General features: G+C 59.1%; 1 protein-coding gene across 1 annotated transcript in view; it reads left to right on the top strand.

The window, feature by feature from the left end:
- The first annotated feature begins 712 nt into the window (after positions 1-712).
- ZFPM1 (zinc finger protein, FOG family member 1) overlaps positions 713-21,270 on the top strand; it is a 33,823-nt gene continuing 13,265 nt past the window's right edge. Inside the window, exons 1-3 of the mRNA XM_069027118.1 lie at positions 713-789; positions 15,646-15,777; positions 17,920-18,009. Of these exons, the coding sequence (XP_068883219.1) occupies positions 750-789; positions 15,646-15,777; positions 17,920-18,009 (262 nt within the window). The 5' untranslated portion in view covers positions 713-749. The remainder of the gene's footprint in view (positions 790-15,645; positions 15,778-17,919; positions 18,010-21,270) is intronic.

Genomic DNA, 21,270 nt, shown 5'->3' with positions numbered 1-21,270 from the left:
CAGAAAGGTTTGGGGGATGCCAAAGAGGCTTTGAGGATCTGCAGAAGGTGAATTTGGACCCAGTGAGGTCGCTGAGGTCCCAGAGTGGGGATTGGTGCGAGCGCAGGAGCCTCCAGAGAAGGCACAAGGGATCCCGAAGGCGAATTTGGGGAACCCAAAGAAGGATTGAGGACCCCCAAGGGAGAGATTGGGATGCTCAGGATGAGTTGTGGAACCCTGAAAGGGCGGTCCGACCTAACGGGGTGGGCTCGGAGACCCAAAGCAGAGGGCGGGGCCCTCACGGGGGGGTGCCCAGAGCGGGGCTGGGGACACGCGGGAGGCTTTGGGGTCCCCGTGGGGCAGCGGGGCCCGGAGCCCCCGCAGGGATCGGGCCCGCCAGGCCCCGCCCCCGGCGCCGTTAGCCCCGCCCATCGCCCCGCCCGGCCCCGCCCCGCCGCGCGCGCCATCCGGTGGGCGTGGCCGGGGGGGCGGGGGCCTATGGGCGGCCGCGGCGGCGGCCCCGGCCCCGCCCCCCGGAGCGCTCCGCGGGTTTGATCCGGCGCGGCGCCCATTGAGAAAATCCCGCGGCGGCGGCGGCGGCGGCGGCTTCGCTCCGCCGAGCACGGCCCGGCCCCGGCCCGGCCCCGGCCCCGGCCCGGCCCCGCGGGCGGGCGGGCGGGCATGCGAGCAGCCGGGGGCCCGCCCGCCGCCACCCACCTGCCGCCCGCCCAGCCGCCAGCCGGGGCGCCGGGCTCGCCCCTCGCCGAGCGATGTCCAGGAGGAAACAGAGCAACCCCCGGCAGATCAAACGTGAGTGGCCGCTACCGGCACCCCCTCCCCCGTTCTGTGCTGTCCACATCACACCACCCCCCTCCCCGCCCCCCCCCCCTCGGTTGTTTTTGCACCACCCCTTCGGCTGCAGCGCTCCCGCACCGCCTCCCCCGGTCCCCCGGGTACTCCCGGGACACACCCGGGACCCACCCGTGACGGCCGCCGTGGGTGCCCGTTCCCGCTACCGGCCGCTCGCCCGCCTTGCTCTCGGTCCCCGCCGCTCCCCCCCCTCCCGCGCCGCCTCCCCCCCCGCCAGCGCGGTGGCTCCGGTACCGGCTCCCGATGGGGGCCCCGATAAGGCTTTAAAATATTCCGTTCTGCAAGTCCCGTCCTGATAACATCGCTCTGTCGGGACGGCCTGAAATTGTGATCTTATCTCCCCCGCCTGCCTCCCATCCAGCGCCGGCAGCCGGGGCCAGGGGCTCCCCAAACCCCCCCGGGGCTCCCCATCGCCGCCGGGCCACCCCAGCCCTGACAAGGGCTCCTCACCCCAGCTAGGGGCCCCTCACCCTGCCAGGGGCTTCCGATCTACCCTGGGGCTCCCCATCCACCCTGAGGTACCCGACCCCTGCCAGGGGCTCCTCACCGCGGGGACAGCCCCCTGACGCTGCCAGGGGTCCCCTCCCCACATGGGGGCCCCCATTTGCCTGGACCCGCCGTGCCATCGTCCCCACGGTGCCATCGTCCCCATGTGCCATCCTCCCCACCGGCCACGCTGTCCCCGACCCTCCACCCTGCCCAGTGCCCCCCCAATTCCCGCTTTGCATCCCAGCCCAGGTGGGACATGGCCACGAGGAACCACTTCGGGGTCCCGCGGGACTTTGGCCACATCCCTGCCTCTCCCTGTGGAATGGTGATTCCAGAGGGTCGCGCTGCCCACGATCCAGCCCATCAGCCGGGCTCGTTTTGCTCCTGAGAGGATGTACCAGCAAGGCAGAGAAATCCTGCAAAGTGCTGGAAGTTTTCCGGTGCCGGGCTCAGCTTGGCTTTTCTCCTTCCTCTCCGGTGTGTGTGTGTTTTTTTCTTTCCCCCTCGAGTCGATGGAAGCTGGTGATAAGAGGGAGATGGGAGGATAGGGAAGGCTGGCCACCATGTGATAATCTACCTTTATCTTTCTCCTGAAATAATTGCAAGGCTGAGTTGCACCTACCTGTTTCCCTGCCTGGGGTGATTGCTCTGGTGATAACGCTCAGCTAGACTTTTACCCGGGGAGAGTTAAAAATAGTCCCAGCTGCCTCCTTTTTTTTTTCTTTTTTCTTTTTTTTTTTTTTTTTTTTTGGGGATACTTTTCTCCTTTGGCTTTATCCAACTTCCGCGGCTTTATTTCAGCAAAAAGCCCTGCGAGCTCTGCCTGGGTAACTCCAGCTCGTTAAACCGGGAGCGTTCAGACCGGAGCGAGCGGTAGCGCTGGAATGACGCTGCTCTCTGTGGGAGCCTTGCCGCTGGTGGGATGCCTGCTCCCAGCACCCACCAGCGTGGACTTTTTGGGGCAAACTGGGGCAGGACGAGGCCGTGGCAACTCGGCCGGGCGGCGGCGGCTCCTCGTATCTCCTTCCTCTGCTGCTTTTCTGCAGAGATGTGAAGAAATGATAAAGTGGGAGGCTGATCTCAGGCCGCTGGCGATGGCCAAAACTGATTAAAAGCTGAGAGCTTGGAAGCCTTCCTGTATGTGTCAACATGAAAACAGTCATTAGAGGCGGCGAGCGCGGCGAGAGCGCCCTGCCGCTGCTCCATCAGGGAAGGTATGCATGAATCAGGGCTCCGGTAACCAGACTCCTCTCATGTACAGACCGGACCTGTTTCCACAAAGTCTATCCTCCTTATCATCTCGGCTGGAGCATTAAAAACCTCCTCCAGATTGGTATCTGCTGATTTTATTTTCCTGGGTGACGCGATGTTCTCGCTCTGGCTTCGCCTTCTCTTGTGGGGTTGGGGTTTTGTTGTTTTTTTTTGAAGCCCGATGCGAGGCGCAGATTAAGGCTCGCGGGGAGATCGCCGGGAGAGCGGGCGATCGCCAGCAGAGATAAGACAAAGATCAGACACCGGACTATATTTAACCAGCTGCTTTAACCTTCCTCTTCTTCGTGCCTTTCCGGGCTGGAGCCGTGCGGGGATGGAGGGGCCGGGGGTGCCGCTCCCTCCGAGCCCCCCCGGCAGCAGCGGTGGCACGCGGTGGGGAGGCTTTGAAAGCCGATTGCATCGCGATGGTGGCTTTTGATAGCGGAGAAAACACCCCGAGCATCTCTTCCTTTCATTTTTGGGGGTTCCCGCCCGCAGAGGACAGTATCTTTCCATCCCTGCCTGTACCACCAACCTCCCTGCAGCTGCTGCTGCTTTATGGGGTGGTTTATTTTTTTTCTCTATTTTTTTTGTGTGTGTGTGTCTGTCTTTTGTTCTGCTGGTAGATAGATGTGAGGGGCTGATAGGGAGCAGGAGCTGATCTCCAACCCAGATAGCCTGTTATATTTATTAACTTCAAACATGGGAGCGCGGGCGCCCAGCTGATGAGCGAGGCTCTGGCAGCTGCCGGTGCTTTCGCAGCGCCGGGTCCTGCGATGGGGGAGCCTGATAAGCGGGAGATTGATCTCATCGCGCTGATGTGCCTCCCCCTCCCTTGTTCTTTTAATACAGATTTTTTTTTTTTTTTTTTTTTTTGTTCCTAAGTGAGCTGGAAGCCAATGTTTTGTCATAGTTGCAGGGGCCTGTTTGTGGGTTGTTTTTTTTTTACGGTGTTTTTTTTTTTTCCTTTTCCCTTTTTATTCTGCGCTCAGCTACAGTAGATCTGAGCTCCTGATAAGCGCCGAGCCCCGATCTCCATCCTGATAGAGATTGCCAGGGCTGATAAGGATCACTTATCTCTCCACACCAGACCGGAGCAGGATTCGCTACAACAACAAACACAGCAAAGAGGGGCAAAAGGGCTCCAACAATTTGTTCCATTGCAAATATGATTAACGCAGGCACTTTAATTATCTGATGGGGGGCAGCTGCATGTGTGTTTTTATTTCTCAAGGTGGTGGGGTGGTTTTCCCCCCCCTCCACGCGCTCTGTGGAACGAGCTGGGTTGAGAAGCTGAGCTCTCCCCAGCGCCTGTTATCGGCTGCAGATGTTGCATTAGTTTGATGAGAGCTTTGACTTTTTTTGATGATTATCTCCCATTCTGCTCCGCCGAGCGAACGCATGGGCTGGGGGGGGTGGGGAGGGGGGCGGGGGGAGGTGAAAACACCGTCATATTTTTGCGTGTGGATTTTCTTTAATTGCTATTAGATGGTGTCAGATAACGAGTGTGATCTGCGCTGTTAAAGCCGCCGTCTCTTGACGAGGTGTGTTGGGCTGGGCGGTTTTGTTTTTTTTTTTCCTTTTCCTCCTGCGCGCTCGGCTGCTCCCCGGTCCCGCGTGGGCTCGGCGGCGGTGCCGGGAAGGGGATCGTGGAGCCGGGCAGGGGGTGGCGGTGCCAGCCGGGCCGTGGGAGCCGTCCTTCCCGGGAGCTTGGAAAATTGCGTTTCTTGTGAAGATGACAGTGGCCAACCCAGCGTCTATTTTTAGCGGCGGCGTGGTGAGCCGGTGGCGTGGGATGCTCCCGGCACGCCTCCTGCCCGCTCCTTCCCGCTGCCTTCCCTCCCTGAGTCTCTCCTTCCCTTTCAGGTGACTCTGTTTCAACCTCCTCTGCTTGCTGCTTTTTTTTTTTTTCTTGCCTGTTTTCCCCCCAGCGCTCTGATGCTGCTGCACTTTTCCATCCCCGCCACCTCCGTGCCTCAGTTTCCCCTTCCCCGCCTCCGGGGCGGGGTGGGCGGGGGCTGTTTGGGGCGGTGTTACCCCGGGGTGCTCCGTGGGGTGGGGAGGGTTTGCTCCCGGGATGAGCCGGGTGCCGGCACGGCCTCCCAGCTTCGCTCCCAAAACCGGAATTTTCTGCGCATCCCGGGGCTCCCTCAGCCTCACATCCCCCTGTATCCCACTTCTGGCATCCCGAGGGTGGCATCCCCGTGTCCCACATGTCTGCTACACCCACGGGCGCTGCCTGCCTGCCAACCCCTCCCCTCTTGTGCAAACGCCCCAAGGCATTTGCCAGCCCTGGCGCGGTGGCATCCGAGCGGCGGCTCCTCGGAGCTGGCAGGGGTGCGGGTGGCAAAGCCCCGTGGCACAGCTGCCCCCGCAGCGGCTCTGCCCAGCTTGGCTGTCACCGGCCTCTTGGGATGCGCCGTGGGTGACATCGGGGGCTCCCAGGGCCGGGCACCCGTCGTGGTCCCCACGGGTGGGATGGGGTTGGGGAGTGACCCATGGGCTGTGGTGCCGGTGGGATACTGGTAGGATGCACCTGGCAGAGCCCACTGTGGGAGTTCTCCCAGCCATCCGCAGCTGTTTCCCACCATAGACAAGCCCCATTCCTGCTCAGTGGAGGGTCTGGACCAGCCTCAGGTGATGCTGGAGGAAGTTTCCCTCCTCTCCCACAGCCAGTGCTCCAGGTGTGGGAGAAGGGTTGGCACCGTGCTTGGCAGCTGGTGGCCGAGGTGACAGCTCAGAGCAGGAAATCCATTCCTCATGGATAATGAATAACTAGCCCTGGTGGCCAGCGCCACCAGCCCTGTGCCCTGCCAGCCATGGCACACTTCATCCCTCGATGCCAGGGAACCCCGCAAGCCCTTTTGGGACCGTGCTGGGGCTATATCCCAGGATGGCTCTTCCCGGCCATCCCATCTCCGCAGCGGGCAGGGAGGATGAGGGGGATGCTCGGGGAGCGAGGGCTGGAGCCGGGCCGGCCACGGCAGCCACGAGCACGGCCAAACCAGTTCTGCCGAGAGCCCGGCGCACGTCCCTGCCGGTGCCGCGGCCGCGGGGCGAGAAGGCGGCGCTGGAGCCGCGCCGGCGAGGGAGGCTCCGGAGGCTTTGCCAGGCGGCTGCTTCCAGGGCCCGTGGGCGCCGAGGTTGGGGTGGTTCTGTGTCTGCTGCCACTCTTCCGCCTCCTGAGCCCCCGGGGGATGCCCCCACGCCATCCCCAGCCCGGGCACACCGGGCGGGCACAGAGCCACGGCGATGGACTGTCCCTGGCAGCCCGGGGAAGCCACCTCCAGCCGGGATTTGCACCTCAGGATCCGAAGTGGCGAGGTTGGGCAAGGTCTTATTTTCCATGGTGAATCACGAGGCCACCTAGCAAGCTGCAACTTCCCCTTTGGCCAAGTTGTGATGCGGCCAGCTCGGCAATCAGGGCTTGGGAAGAAAGCAATCCTTTCCCCACGGGTGCCGCAGGAATTGTGCAAGGAGGCAGTGCTACGGCACAGGTGATCCCGGGTTCCTGGAGAGGGGCAGCCCTGGATCCCCTCCCCGGGAAGCCAGCAGGGCCACCCGGCCAGGGCAGCATCCCAAAGGCACCCCTGTGTCCACATCCACCGGAGCAGCATCCCTGGGAATCCCCGTGCCGTGCGACATTCCCAGCCCTGAGGGGACTCCCACAGCCCTGGGAAAGGAAGGGACAACACTGCCCAAACTGGGCACAGCGGGGCCAGGGATGGAGCTGCTGGGCCCTGTGTGGTGTTGGTGGATTCGGGGTCAAACAGCCGAGCTGGCCAAAGGAAGAGGATGTTTTGAGGATGTTTTCCATGCGTGCCATCCATCCTACTGCAAAAAAAACGTGATGCCCCTTGGAAAACACTGGATGGAGCATTGCTGTGGAGGGAAAACCAGCCCAGAGGCACAGCCGGGGCTGAGATCTGATGCTGCCCGGAGAGAGGATGTGAGCAGAGGAACCGAGGAGTGAGGAACCTGGAGCTTTTGGGAATTCAGCATTTAAGAAGATAAATTCGAAAAGGCCTCTGTGCCAGCCCTGCACCGCACTCCACCTCTGCTCCATGCCGAGGGCATGGATTTCTCTTCCTGTGGGGCCAAGAAATCAGCTCCCCCACTTTGGAGAAGAGCAGGAATGGGAGCAGGAGGCCAATATCTCCTTTTTGTTCTGCGCCACATCCCATGACTGCCTTTGCTGCCTGACTCAGGGCTTTTGGCTGCTCCAGCTTGGCCGGGCTGTGTCCTGCTGCTCCTTTTATCAGGAAAGTTCAAGTGTTTCGGGGCTAATACAGTTCCCTCTTCCGATGGCTGCCCGGCAAAGGCTCCACATTGTTCCTGCAGCAACATGTTTTTTTGGAAGGGCTGAAATGCCGAAAGGAATGCAACTGCTGACCTTGGGCTGCAGTGGGGTTAAGGAGTGTGTGCCTATGAGTCACTGCAGATAAGAGCCTTCCACGGCTTTTTTCCTCCAAAATAATTCTTTATCTCCTCTTTCTCACATCAACATATTTTCTTGACATCTCCCAGTCGATAGCGCGTGGAGGAAATGCGCTCCTCTAATTTGTTCATCTGATGAAATGTGGATCCATTGTTTTCCCTCGGCCTTGGCCGGCCTGGAGCGTGACCCCGGGATCTGGGGATGCGCCTCCGAGTTGGTGCCCAGGGCTTGGGGATGGTCAGTGGGGCCGGCGTCCCGGAACTTTGGGAATGCTCAGTGGAGTTATGGCCCAGAGATTTTGGGGGTCAGCGTGTGGGGTTTTAGGGATGTTCCATGGGGTCGGTGCTTGGAGCTTTGGGAGTGTTTAGGGTTGGCGTCTGTGTTTCTGGGGATGCTTGAGGGGATCGGTGCCCAGGGTTTGGGAATGTTTGATGGGGTCAGTGCCCCTTGCTTTAGGGATGGGCTTTGGGGTCGGTGCCCAGGATTTTGGGAATGTTTGGCACCCTGGACTTTGGGGATGCCCGACAGATTCAGTGCCTGGGGCTTTAAGGTTGCACCTTGGGGTCAGTGCCCAGGAATTTAGGGGTACTTGAAGGGGTTTGGGGATGCTCATCGAGGTCAGTCCCTGTAGCTTTGGGAATGCGCCTTGGGATGGTACCCAGGGCTTTGGGATGCTCGATGGGATCAGTGCCTGTGGTTTTGGGGATATTCTCTGGCTCTGTGCCTGGGGCTTTGGGAATGCACCTTGGGGTCAGTCCCCAGGGCTTTGGGGATGCTCCTCCAGGACAGCACCTGGGGTGCACAGAGCTTTGGGAATGTGGGGCCGGGAGCAGCAAGGAGAGCATCCCCAGCCCAGGAGGGCACGGCGGGGAGGAAAAGCCGCTTTTCCCTCCCCTCCCTGCTCCGCCGGGAAGTTTGGCCGCTCGCTCTCTTCTCCGTCTCCCAGCCGAGGCCTCTCATGCTACTCGCAGCTCCTATGATAATGCGGAAAGTTGAACTGGCCCCATTACTGCGCTGCGATGGTTGCCGCGATAAGGGCCCGATAATGGCAGCGATAGCGGCAGCTCGGTAGCCAATGGCTCCGCCGCTCCTCCCATTAACATTCCCCACCACGGCCGGGCTCGGAGCTGCCTATCTGCTCTCCATTTCCACTCCTCCGCTAGATAAGAATGGAAATACTGACTTCATAGCTCACTGATTAAAGTGTCTGGATTTCTTGATAATACACAGATAAATTATGTTTTTCAAAAAGAAGGTAGGGAAGGGAGTGCGAGGGGAGGGAAAAACCTCCAGTCCATTTTTATTATTTTTTTTTCTTCTTCTTCCTTCCCTCTTTCTGGCCATGCCCTGGGAGTTGGGGTTTTTGCTGCTCCAAAATGCCCTTCCCAGCAGGAAGGCAGAGCCCTGTGAGGCGCCCTCAGGAACGGGGTGGGGAGAAAGGATTTTTGGGAGCCACGTGGATGGGGTGTAGGGCACCTCCAGTCGCGTCCCTGTGCTGGGATGGAGATGCTATTCCTGCATCCAGGGACCTGGATCACAGGGAGCTTGGGCTTTGCCAGCTGATCCTGGCAGTGGCTGAGGCAGGACCTAGGGATGCTTGGGAAGCATCTCCATGTCTATATCCATCTCGCTGATTCTGCTGCTCCCTGGTTCTCCCTGCCCTGGATGCTTTGGAACAGCCTCATCCCTCTGCCCCGTCCACACGTAACTCCCTGACTTCCCTCGCTCATCCCCACTGGAGCAAACAGAGCTTCCAGACTTTTTGGTTTGGAAAAGGTATCGACCACGAGAATCTGGGTTTGTTTCATCTAAATATAAAACTAAAGAGCAAACAGTATAAAGTTCATTTTTTAATGTGCTGCCCCATTCCAGTTGGGCTGCTCTCTTTATTTTTTTTAGGGGAACTGTGATAAAAAGCAGAGATAAAGCCAGGACTGTTTTGTGTAGGAGTCGGTATCTGCGTTATCTATCTCCCTTTTTCACTCTCCGAGCAGCTCTGTTGTTTTTTACTCTTATCTCGCTCCACCAAAATGCCAAGAACAGGAAAAAAAAAAAAAAAATTAGAAAAAAGAAAGAGAAAGAGGCAGCGCAGGCACGTTTACACAGAGAGAGCTCGGCGTCCACGGGGCTGGGCAGGAGAAGGGCTTGGAGTTGGAGGAAGAGGACGGTTGGGGTGCTGGGAAGGCAGGGAAGGTTTTTTCGGAGCAGCGCTTCCCAGGGATCTCCGTGTGCCAGCTGCTCTCAGATGGGCCACCCAGCCTGGCTGTACCCTCTGAGGGTCCTTCCCTGCTCCTGGAGCTCCCAGAGCTCCTGCTCGTGGCCGCAGTGTTCCCTGGAGTGCTCCAGGATGGCACTGGGAGCTGGGATCGGGCACCCTGTGGGACTGGGAGCAGTAGGGACATCCCGGCCAGAGCATGTTTGCTGATGTTCCCTTATCCCTGTCCTTGTCCCCATCCCTCCGGCCTTGTCATCACCCAGGGCTGTCACGGACTGAAAGGCTTGGGGTGGACACTGGAGACCATCCCTGTTCCCTTTCCATCGCTTTTGGGAGCGGGATGGACCTGGAGCTGCTTCCCACGGGAAGGGGGACGGCTCCAGCTCGGCATCTCCAGGGTAATTTGTCGCTGGATTAGCCCAGAGCTTGACCTCTGTCCTCACTGTCACCTGGTATTGATGTGCTCTGAGCATCCCCACCCCCAGCCATTTCCAGCTGAAATGCCTTTATTCCAGGTGGGAGAAGAAGTATCCGAATCGAGGGGTTTTCCCCAGTTCCACCTCTGGCAGGGAGCAATGGTGGCACGCTTGGAGCCTGATCCTCATGGCTGGAGTCTCTTCCCTTGTTGTGGGGTATCCAGCTGCTCCTGAAGTGCCCGAATCCTGGATCACCATGGGGATAAACGCCTCAAACTGCTCTTGGGTAGGAATTGGATGGAGATGCCTCCAGTCCGCCCAGTAAGGACCAGTCCTTGTCTCCCAGTCTCACCAGCTGCCTCAGTTTCCCTGCTGCGCTCTGAGCAGCCTCTCGTGGCTCCGTGTGCTCTCCAGCCGGGAAGGCAGGCCCACGTTCAGCGCATCCCTTCTCCCGGAGCAACCCCATCCATCTGCTGCGCCGAGGCCGGGGACGGCTCCATTCCGCTCTCTCCAAATCTATCAGGGCCTTATCGACCCCATCTGAAACCTAAAGTCACTCCATTGTCATTGTCCCTGGATCTCTTCCCTCGCTGTTTCCCCGCGTCCCCTCCCTCGCGCGCGGCTGATCCGCCGGCCGTTCCTATTGGGAATGGCGGCCCCCGGAGCGCCCCAATCTCCCGGGATCTCTCGGTGGTTTATCGGCCCATCGGAGCCGGGGCTGGCGGGGCCGGCGCTGGCGCCGCTCGCCGCTGATAAAGTTACAGAGTTCAGGCAGTGATGAATGTTCAGTAACTGCACCCGCCGCGATCCCGCCTGGGCTTGGCAGCGCGAGCAGCTCCGGCTGAAACCAATCCCTCCCCTATCAGCAGCGCTGCTTTTTCTCAGGCTCGGCCTCTCCCCAGTTCTGCTCTTCCCCAGGGGGCTCCCCTGGGGCAGCCCAGCACTGAGGGATGCTCCGGGGGGCTTCATCCCAGGGATGGTGTCTGGATTTCACCCTGGAGTGGTTTGGGTTGGAAAGGAACTTAAAGCTCATCCGGCTCCAGGGCAGGGACCTTCCACCAGACCGGGCTGTGGTGGTTGGGACAGAGTAGCTCCCCAGCAGCAGCTGGAGCATCCCATCCCATCCCATCCCATCCCATCCCATCCCATCCCATCCCATCCCATCCCAGCCTTCTCAGCACCTCCATTCCCGCTCTGTCCTTTGTTCCCCTCCTGGAAAAGTTAGGCCTAAGTATATTACAAGTTCAGTCATTATTAGAAATCTCATGATTATTGTTAATACCACCCCATGAGCAATGGCAGCATCACCCACCACCTCCATGCCCCCACCACCCTTTACTCCCCTCCTGGAATAAATTAGGCCCAGTAGATTATAAATGTAATAATATTAATTGTTATAAAACTCCTCATGAGCAGTTGGAGCATCTCCCCCACCAGGGATTACAGTATCACCCAGCACCTTTATCCCCTATTCCTCTCCTGGATAAATTAGGCCTAAATACAAAAATGTAATAAGTTTATAAATGTCATTTATAAATGATTATAGATATCTCCTGTCAGCAATCACAGCATCCCCACCACCTCCTGGATAAACCAGTAATAATTTAATAACAAATTCATAAATCCCCCCCCTCCACCTCCCAACTCTCCAACCATGTATTGTTCTTTCCTTGCCCTTTTCCCCCAGGGCACCCCGGGAAGGGTCAGGGTGAGTTTTATCAGGGGGTGATGGAGAAGGGCCCCATATTGGAGATAAAGCCCCCTGGGGCCGGCCCCAGCCGCTATCGGCTCCGTGCACGGGGCTGATCTTTTGCAGGGAGATACCCATGGGAAGAGCCCAGCCCGGGATGCTGCAGCCGGGCTGATAGGGAACAGGGCTGAGTTGTGCTCCAAAAAGCCCCTTTTCCTCCCAGACAGACTCCAGACTATAGGAATTGAGTGCAGCATCACCCGAGGGAGGGGAAGATGTCCCGTTGGATCACTGACGGGACCTTTGAGGGCCGGCGTCCACCAAAACCTTGTTTGTCCCGGCTTGGCGTTCCCGATCCGCAGGGAACGGGCTCGGGAGCAGCCGAGGTCGTTGGTAAAACAAACATTGGTAGGGCCCAGGGAGGAATTGGGTGAGAAGAGCGGGCGGCTGTCCCATCAGATACCGGCAGCAGCCGGGATTTGCAGCCTGGGTTGTTCTCCGGGTGTTTCTGGCTGTGGGGCGGGCACGGCACAGCCCTGCTGCCAGACCCTGGGGAATCCCGGCATGTCCCGGATCCCACCAAACCACCAGGGATGCCCTTCCTAAAGGAGCAGCTGGGACTGTCTCCAGCAGCATCTTTCCCTGAGGAATACCAGCCCTTTGCTCTGGGCTCCATACTTTGGGGGAAAAGGAGGTGATTTAGGGGCAGCAAGGAAGCTATGCCCGAGTGGAATTCCCACATTTCCAGCATGAGGTGATGGGGGAGCATCCTGGTGATGCTTCGTGCATCCCAAAACCTGGTTTGGAGCCTCGCCAACCTGCTTTTGGGTTGGTTTCCATCATTATTATTATTGTTGTTATTCTGTGGGGTTTTAATTGGAAGAGGATGGTGCCAGCGCAGGGATGAGGAGGAGCTGGAAGGATGGAGAAGGGATCCTTCATTATGCTGCCTGCCTGGTGCAGCTGGAATATCCCATCCCTCAGGATGCCCTGGCACAGCTGGGGTGTCCCCTCTGTCCCCCACCCAGTGACACGCAGAGCCAAGGCTGAGCTTTGAGGTGCCTGGAGAGAAGGTTTGGGATGTGAGGTCATCCGGCTCCGGGCTCTGTCCCTCATTCCCTGCCTCCTGGAGCCTTTCTTGGACTCATCCCCTGCCCAATGGGACTTGGAGGAATTTTTATTTTAGAAATAAGAATCATGGATTCCCAGAACAGTTTGAGTTGGAAGGACCTTAAAGCTCATCTCCTTCCTCCCCCTCCACAGGCGGGGACACATTCCATTAGCCCAGGTTGCTCCAAGCCCAGTCCAACCTGGCCTTGAACGCTTCCAGAGACAGGAATTGGAAGGAGTTGGATGGGAATTTTTATTTAAATTCGTATTTAAAAATAAACACTTGGACCTGACAGCAGCGCCGAGTGCCAGCCGGCAAAGGCAGGTTGCCACCAGCCCACACGTGTTCCCGATCCAGGACCTGCTTTCCACCACGGGAACTCCTCCTCCTCTTCCTCCTCTTCCTCCTCTTCCTCCTCCTCCTCCTCCTTCTCCTCCTCCTCCTCCTCCTCCCTGCTCCAGAGCCGGTGGGAAAGTCTGTGGCTGTTGCTATTTTCTATCTGTTATCAAGGCCTCTTATCGCTTTGCTCTTGTCTCCATGCCGGCTCTCCGAGCGCCCAGGGTCTCGCTCTTGGCAGCCTGGAAAAGTCCCCCCCCCCACCTCCTTGATATTCCCTATATTCTTTTGCCTTTCATTTAATTTACCAGCTAAGCACAAAGAATCAAGAAAAGCTTTATTGTTCCTGCGCTGGGAGAGCCTTAATTGGAGTGCAGCGATCAAATCATTACCTGGATAACTCCGGGTTTCCCTGGGAATGCCGACCCTCGGCCCCAGCCCTGGTGGCACGGGCTCACGGCCTCGGCTTCCTGCAAGTTTTTTAGAGTCACTGTCGGTTTTTATTTTTTCTTCTTTTTTTTGAGGAAAAAAGAAGAGAAGAAAAAAAAAAGAAATCCTTGCTCGTTATCAATAAAAAAAAAAAAAAAAGAGAAGGAGGGAGGGAGAAGAGTTAATCGTCGAAGCGGAGTATCTTGGAAGGGAGCGTTTTTTGGCTCTTCCCCTCTCTGTAAAACCAGCCTCAGTAATTCAGTTTTAAAGCATGAAAAAAGGGAGTTGATGAAATTCCACTATCAGCACTGAACCAATATGCAAAATATCTCGCTGAGAATCAAATAGCTATTATGTTTTCATTTCCATTTCAGCGTATTTGCTTAATGAAGAATAGACAGATCAGGCCAGCCGAGGGAGGCTGTGTGCGGTGATAACTGTGCAGGGCTCCCAGCAATCCCAGCAAGTGACGCTCCGCTCCTGCTCTGTGCTCCCTCTCCCTCACTCGCTTTTCTTTTTTTTCCCCTTTTTTCCCCTTTTTTTAGAGTTTTTTTCCCAGCGGTTCGTTTAACCCGCGCAGCTGGGAGCGCTGGCGGTGCATCCGTGGGCACCGATCCATGGGGAGTGGGATGCTGCAGCGGGGTCGGGATGCATCCCAGGCCGTGATTCCGGGATGCTGTTGGCCACCCCTCCTCCCCACGGGCACTGGGTGAGGCCGTGGTCCCCAAACGCCGTGGTTGGGTTTATGTGGAGCATCCCCATCTCCCTCGCGCTTGGGAGTGTTTTGGGGTGGGATGTGGGATGCATCCAGGGATGGTGTGAGATGATTCCAGGGTGCTGTTGGCCGCCAGTCATCCCCATAGCAGGTTTGACACAGTTGGGTTTGCGTGGAGCATCCTCCTCTTCCTCATGGCTGGGCCTTGGTGTTTTGGGGTGGGATGTGGGTGGTCCCAGGATGCATCCAGGGATCGTGGTGACGAGATTCTGGGATTGCTGATTCCCCGTCATCCCTGTAGGCACTGGGGGACACCGCAGTACCCAAACTCCAGCTGGATTTACATGGAACATCCCCATCTCCTTCCTGGTTGGGGGCGGACATTTCAGGGTGGGATGTGGGTCATCCCAGGATGCATCCAGGGACCCCAGTAACGTGGTATTGGGATGCTGTTTGCTGCCCATCACCGCTGAAGGAACTTGGTGACACCACAAACCCCAGCTGGATTTATATGGGGCATCCCCGTCTCCCTCCTGGCTGGGGATGGATATTTCGGGGTGGGATATGGGATGCATCCAGGGACCATGGCTGGGATGCTGTTGGCTGCCTATCACCCCTGTAGGCCATGATGCTGTGGTACCAAAGCCATGCCCATCCTGCTTCCCGCTGTTCCCGGGCAGGATGTGGGTGGTCTCGGCACCCTTGGGTGGGTGCCAGGCGCCCTCCTGGTCCCACCCCTCCCTTCCCAGCCCCGTCCACCCCTCCCTGGGCAGGCTGGAGGTGCCAAAGCCTGGCACAGGCGAGCGTTGGGTTAACTTTATCAGAAGCCCAAGAGCCGTGAAGGCGTGAAGGAAGAAATTAGCCTAACAATGTTTCATTTACAGCAGGAGAAACGATTTGTTAGCTGGCGATTGTTTCTGAATATTATCAGAGCCTTTTTAATTGTGCTGGAACTGAAATTAGCAGAATTAGAATAAATTGCCTTCCCTTCTCCGGCAGCCTCTTTATTCACGCTCATTGTTGTGTGCTTTGTATAGATTATGGGCTCTTTGTTCTGCTGCTGTAAATATACATGCCTGGAGTCACGGCGAGCAGCTGAGGTCTGCAGACGGGCTGGCCCCACTCCGATCCCCCCGTGATCCCCCGATCCCGGGCCCGGGTGGGGCCCCGGCAGCCCCCGGCACCGCGGCGTCGTGCGGTGCCAGCCTCGTGTGCCGCCGGTGCTGGGCCTTGCTGTCGTGCTTGGGGGGGACAGGGATGCTGCATTGCCATGGAAACGGCCGAGAGGGGTGGCAGGGCTGAGGGGCGTCCCCCCTGTGCACCCCTGTTGTCCCCTCTTTGTCCCCCCTGCAGCGTCATCCCCCTCTGTCTGCGTCCCCCGTCAGATAAGGGGTGGCGGGGACCATTTCTGGGGTCCCTTTTGGGGACGGGTGATGCCACAGCCATGTGCCCCCCTTGCTGCCAGGCCCCGCAGTGCCTCAGGGAGGGGACGCCTCAGGAACACCTGGAGCAAGACACGGCCACCTCTGCAAGGGGACAGGGGATCCCAGGGAGGTGCTGGGCCGCGGGATGGCTGGGCAGGGGCTTTCCCTTCCCTTCCTGTGGGGTGTTTCCTCCCAGCATCCTGATTTCCCAGCTGGGAAAACCTCCTGGGGTCTTTTCCCTCTGGTTGTCCCCTCCTAACCAGCCTGTCTGTGTTCCCACAGGTTCCCTGGCAGCGATGGAGGAAGGCGAGGACGCCCCGGTGGGGGACAAGAGCCCCTCGGAGAGGGACGGGGCCGCCTCGGACCGCGAGGGCTCCGCCGAGCGCGACAGCTGCAGCCCCCCCGGCAGTGACGGTGAGTCCTGGGACTGTCCCTGCTGTCCCCTCCCCACGGGGACAGTCTCTGCTGGTGGGGCAGGGTGTTAATTAGCTAACAAAGCAGCATGGCCACCCCTTGGGACTGGTGGGTCAGTGACACCCCCGTGTCCCTGGGGGGTTCCATCCCTCTGGGCAGCCTCTGGCCGGTGGCAGGACAGCCCAGGCTGCAAAGTCGTGTCCCTTGGGGGATAAAGTGACCCCACTGGGGTGTAGAGTCACAGAGTTTGGGGTACAAAGTGACTCTTCACAGGGATGTAAAGTGACCCTTTGGGATAAAAAGTGACCCCTTTGGGTGCAAAGTGACCCCTTAGGTGCAAAATGACCCTTCCCCCTTCCTTGGGGTGCAAAGTGTCCCATCCCAGGGATGCAGAGTGACCTCTTGGGGTACAAAGTGACGTCCTTTGGAATACAAAGTTCCTTTCCCCACTCAAGATCTTGGTCACGTCCCTCCGGGTGCAAAGTTCCTGCTCCCAGGGCACAAAGTCACATCCCTTGGGGTAGCAAGTGACTCCCCCAGGGTGCCCAGCAGCCCCAGAGGCCACGGGTGCTGGCCCTGGGTGGGTTGGGGGCACAGGGCCGTTGGTGCCACCGTGCTGCCCACGCAGCCGCCAGGCTGCCGCCGTGCCGAGCTGCGCCGCGCTGTGCCGCGCCCCAAAGGTGGCTGCGACTCAGGGCCGGGCTGAAACAGTCCCAGATATCCTTTAAGTTCCTTCCTGTGGAGGTGGGGGCAAATCCCAATCAGTTAATGTTTGCAGTGCCCTTTGAGATAACCGCGCCGGGGCAAGGCTGCGCCGCCTCACCGGGCCCAGCCGCGGCTCCCAGCAAACCCTGCTGCCTCCCACTGCTGGCTCTGGGGGAGAAGTGTCCCCCAAAACCAGGGCAGCCAGGCCACGATGCATCAGGGATCTGCACCAGCTGGGGCAGGGGAGGATCCCGATAACTGGGATAGGGAGGGGACCCTGAGAGTTGGGACAGGGACAGGGACAGTCAAGGGACAGTCAAGATAGGGAAGGGACCCAAATAGCTGAGACAGTCAGGGACCCCAAAATTTGGGGCAGGGAAGGGACCCTGATATCCCCAACAGACGAGGTAGGGAGAGATCCCAATAGCCAGGGCTGGGAGGGGACCCCCATATTTGAGGCAGGCCAGGGGACCCCAACAGCCAAGGCAGGGAGTGGACCCTGATAGTTGGAGCAAGGAGAGACCCCGATTTCAGGGAAAGGACCCCGACAGCCAGGGCAGGGAAGGGATCCTACAGCACAGCAGGGAAGGGAGCCCGATGATTGGAACGGGGAGGGGACCTGATAACTGGAGCAGGGAAGGGACCCCAGTAGCTGAGTCAGGGCGGTCTCCCAGGCAAACTTTGCTCAGCGGTGGAGAGAAGCGAGGTCTCTTATCTGATGGGGGAGCAGAGCTGGGGGCGAGGAGCCGGAGCTGGGGCGCGGAGCTGCACCTGGCACTGGCCTGCCTCGATAAAGAGGTGATAGCAGAGATAAGGCCAAGCAGCAATAACGGCCACTAAAGCTTTCAGCGCGATGGATAAAAATCGATATGCCAGGCACTTTGATTTATAGCCAAAAATAATAGGACTTTTATACCCGGTGATTGATTTATTTGATGTTAATCATTGCGCTTATCACCTGTATTAATAATCTCCGATGGCGGTGACGTCACCGCTGGGCGGCCGCGGTGGCGCCGATCGATTGGGCTCCGCGCTGCCTGATCCGCCCGGGACGCCAAGGCAAACATGTACTTTGGGCACTAATCTGCCACACTGTCATATGCAGATTGGCCTTATCAGCCCATCTCCAGCAGCAGTTAATGGAGAAAATAATTGTTATCAAGTTGCTATGAATACGCCACAAATAGAGCCGTGAGGGGAGCGGGGCGCAGCCCGCTGGCGTGGGATGGCACGGATGTGCCGCGGGCTTGGGCTGGGCTGGGGAGTCTTTGGGGTGGAGGGGCTTGGCTGGCCTGATGGGGCATTCCCAGGGGGATGTGAATCCCCTCCCTGTGGCCATCCCGCAGGTGTCACCAGGCCCTGTGGTCCCAGCCCCCATGGAATGCTGCCCCTGTAATTCCCTGCTCGTGACCTGCTGCCTTCCCCCTCCTGCTGCAGAGTCCAGAGACGCTCTGGAGAGTCCGAAGGAGCCGGACAAGCCGGATCCTGGAGAAAGCCCCCAGGAGCCAGACACATGGAACGGGCCAGGTGAGTCCCTGGTGTGTGGCCGGTCATCCCGCTCCGTCCCAGCGTCCTGACTGGATCTGCTGGAGCGCTCCTTGAGCATTCCCCTCCTCTTGCAAGCACCAGTATGAGGAGGACTGGGAGCACTGGGAGCCGGGCAGGCTGCACAGCCCAGAACTCCTGCTGGAGGGGAGGTGTGAGGCGATGGCTCTCACCCGCCGTGTCCCCGGGGTGCTGTTGGGATGGTAAAAGCGGATTCTGGAGCAGCAGGGATGCCATCCCCACAGCTGGCATCGCGCTCGCTGGCACTGGCAGGGTTTGGACCCGTCCTGCGTCGCACCAGGGCACTTCACCAACATCCTGGCAACCACAAGAGTGACGCTGGGGTGGTTTGGTGATGGTTATCAAAACCCCAAGGAGCGAATTCAGCTTTTATCTCCCCCTTGTATCTCCGTGGGCACCGGGGCACCGGCGAGGCCGGGCTGGCCCTGTGGGCACCCCCAGCCCTATCACCCATTATCTCCAAAGCCGCGGGGTTACGGGGCTGTGCCACACGGATTCACAGAGTCACGGAATGTCTGGGGTTGGAAGGGAGCGCTGGAGATCATCCAGCCCAAGGCAGGGGCACCTGGAGCAGGTGGCACAGGAACACGGCCAGGTGGGACTGGAATGTCTCCAGACAGGGAAACCCCACGCCCTCCCTGGGCAGCTGCTCCAGGCCTCTCCCACCCTCCATGGGAAGCTTTTCCTCATGTTGAAGTGGAACTTCTTGTGGTTTAGTTCATGGCCGTCGCTGCTTGGTTGGAGTCATGGGTTGTTCCACTGGGAACAGCTCCTGGCAGGTGGATGGGGATGGGACCAGGGGAACCTGAGACCCCCAGGGGTGGATGTGCCACATTTTGGGCCCTGATGGTGCTGCCCACACCCTGCTCCTCCCAGGGGAGCTCCCAGCTTTGGGGTAGGGAAGTGGTGACCCCGATACAGGGCAGCGATCGGCCTTTAGGGATGGATGCCCCGGGCAGGTCCCGCTGTGTCCCCAAGGCCACCAGGCTGCGGGTGCTGGAGGTGCCTGGGAAGCGGCGGCTGCCAGCTCACATGCTCCTGCAGCTGCCCAAATCCCCACAGCCTGGCGGGAACCCCGCTCCCCCTTCCCGCCCGGCCAAGGGGAAGCTCCTGCCGGTCCCGCTGATATCCCGGCCCTTCCTGCGTGTGGGGCAGGAAGGAGCTGCGAGGCCACCCCCGGCTCCTCCTTATCTGCTCCCCAGCCCTTTGCCCCCGGCGCTCCCGGGATCCCAGTGCAGGGCAGGAGGGGGCTGCCGCTCCAACCCCACGGATCCCCCCGTTCCCTGTGGGGTCACCAGGCAGCCCCTCATCCCCAGCTCCCGAAAGGAGCCAGGCAGCCTGGCTGAGGCCGTGCCTCCCCTTCCCCCTCGCCTCTCGGAGCGGGTTATTTGCATTCTTTACGTAAAAGAGATTTTATTATCGGCCTCTCGCAGCCCATCTCTATTCTGGTAATTGGAGTGGTGTTAATTTCGGTGTGGCTGGGAGTCGCTGGCGGGCCGGCGATGCCGCGCCGATAGGGTGTTCCTCTCGCACCAACCGCCGCGATAGCCCCGGCTATCAGGAGCTCTGCAGGCTCGGCACTTATCAGGGATGGAGCTGGCGAAAAGGGAAGCTCGGAGCAGCCTGAGTTTTCTGCTTTATCTGGCAGGATCCGCCGGGTGTCAGCCATGGCGGCCGCGAGGATGCGCCGCGCCGGGGGGGCCTTTGTTCGCGCCCCGCGGGGCCTCCCCGTCCCCTGGGCGGTTTTGGGGGGTCACTGGGTCACCCCCGCTGTGGGTTGGTGCTCCCAGAGGTGTTCCCGCTGTTCCAGAGGGGATGTGGCCTGCCAGGACCTCGCCCTGGGGCTCCCCAGCCCCACGTGGCAGGAGGGAGAAGGGGGGTTTTGGTTTATCTTTGAAATGACCTTGTTCCCTGGAGGGGGCTGCAGCTCGTCCGGCTGACGGGCAAATTCCCGGGAGCTGGAGGCTGAAATGCTCAACCTGGGAGCCTTTACGGATGTGCCACCCCTTCATCCGGGGTGCTGGGATATCCTGGCTCGGTTCTACTTCCCAGTGGAGCATGGCCATGCTTTGCGCTCACTCCATCCTCTGGCAGGCTGGAGACAGGATGTCTGTCCTTCCCAGATTCCCCCCAAACCATCCCAAATTCCCCCACAGCCTCAGGTTTCCATCTTTCCCACTCATTTTGGTTTGCTCTGGAGAAGGGCCGGTAGCAGAGAATTTCGGGTGCACCCACAGCCTCCAACTCCCATCCCAGGGCTGTCCCATCCCTGCCCAGCCAACCTCAGCAATTCCAGCCAGTTTTCCCAGAAGGATGAGACGAAAAGCTCTGGCAAATTTCACATGGAGCTGGGGCAGGAAGGAAAGCAGAGCAGAGCCCTGCTGGGGGACAGGCTGCTCAACCACACGATGAGCCACCAGAGAATTCCCACCGGGATCTGCCAGGAGGCTGCAGCCCCTGGGAATCCCAGGTTCTTCCCTTTCCACCAGGTGGGATGAAGCTTTTTCACTTTTGTCCCTGTGGGAACACCATGGGCAGGGACGGGATGGAGGAGCTGTGACCAAACCCTGGGTGGCTTCTGCGTTGTCCCAGCCAGCCATGTCCCACCAACTTCCCAGGGAATTCTTCACCCCCTTCCCCACATCGGCATCACAATTTGCAGCTCCACCTTGCTGAACCCCAAGCTCTGCTGCTGTCTTGCCTGCTTGGGCTTTATTTAGTAATTAACTCCTCATTATGAAATATTAATTTAATATTAATACTTCCTCTGGGAGGTAACGATGGCTCTGGGTTGATTACAGAGCTCCGGCTCCTCTCCCGATCCCCCCAAACCCATCCTCACCCCCCACCCTCCATATCGGGATGGCACAGAGCAATTCCCCATTTTTTTGGTGCATCTAATTAAAACTCCCAACTCCTTTTTTCCTCCCCCCCCAGCTCCCCCTTCCCCTGTGCTCTCGCTCCCCTTCAGTTGTGTTTATCTCCAGCTTCAATAATCTCTGGCTGCCCGGAGTTTGTCTGGAAACCTCAAGGTTTATTATCGGGGCGAGCAGGGCACAATGGGGGGGACGGCTCGTCCGGGGGGGGGTGGGGGACATGGCCCCCACCACGTCTGCCCCATCCCTCCCCCTCCGCCCTGGTATGTGTGGGTGGGAAAAATTATTCCAGCTATTCCGTTTTATCGCTGGGAGAGGAGCAGCAGAGAGCGGTGCTCGTGGGAGA

Source organism: Aphelocoma coerulescens, chromosome 11 (assembly GCF_041296385.1).
Source record: "Aphelocoma coerulescens isolate FSJ_1873_10779 chromosome 11, UR_Acoe_1.0, whole genome shotgun sequence".
Taxonomy (NCBI): Eukaryota; Metazoa; Chordata; class Aves; order Passeriformes; family Corvidae; genus Aphelocoma; species Aphelocoma coerulescens.
The sequence above is the reverse complement of the archived record's forward strand: the minus strand, read 5'-3'. Positions and strand labels throughout refer to the sequence as shown.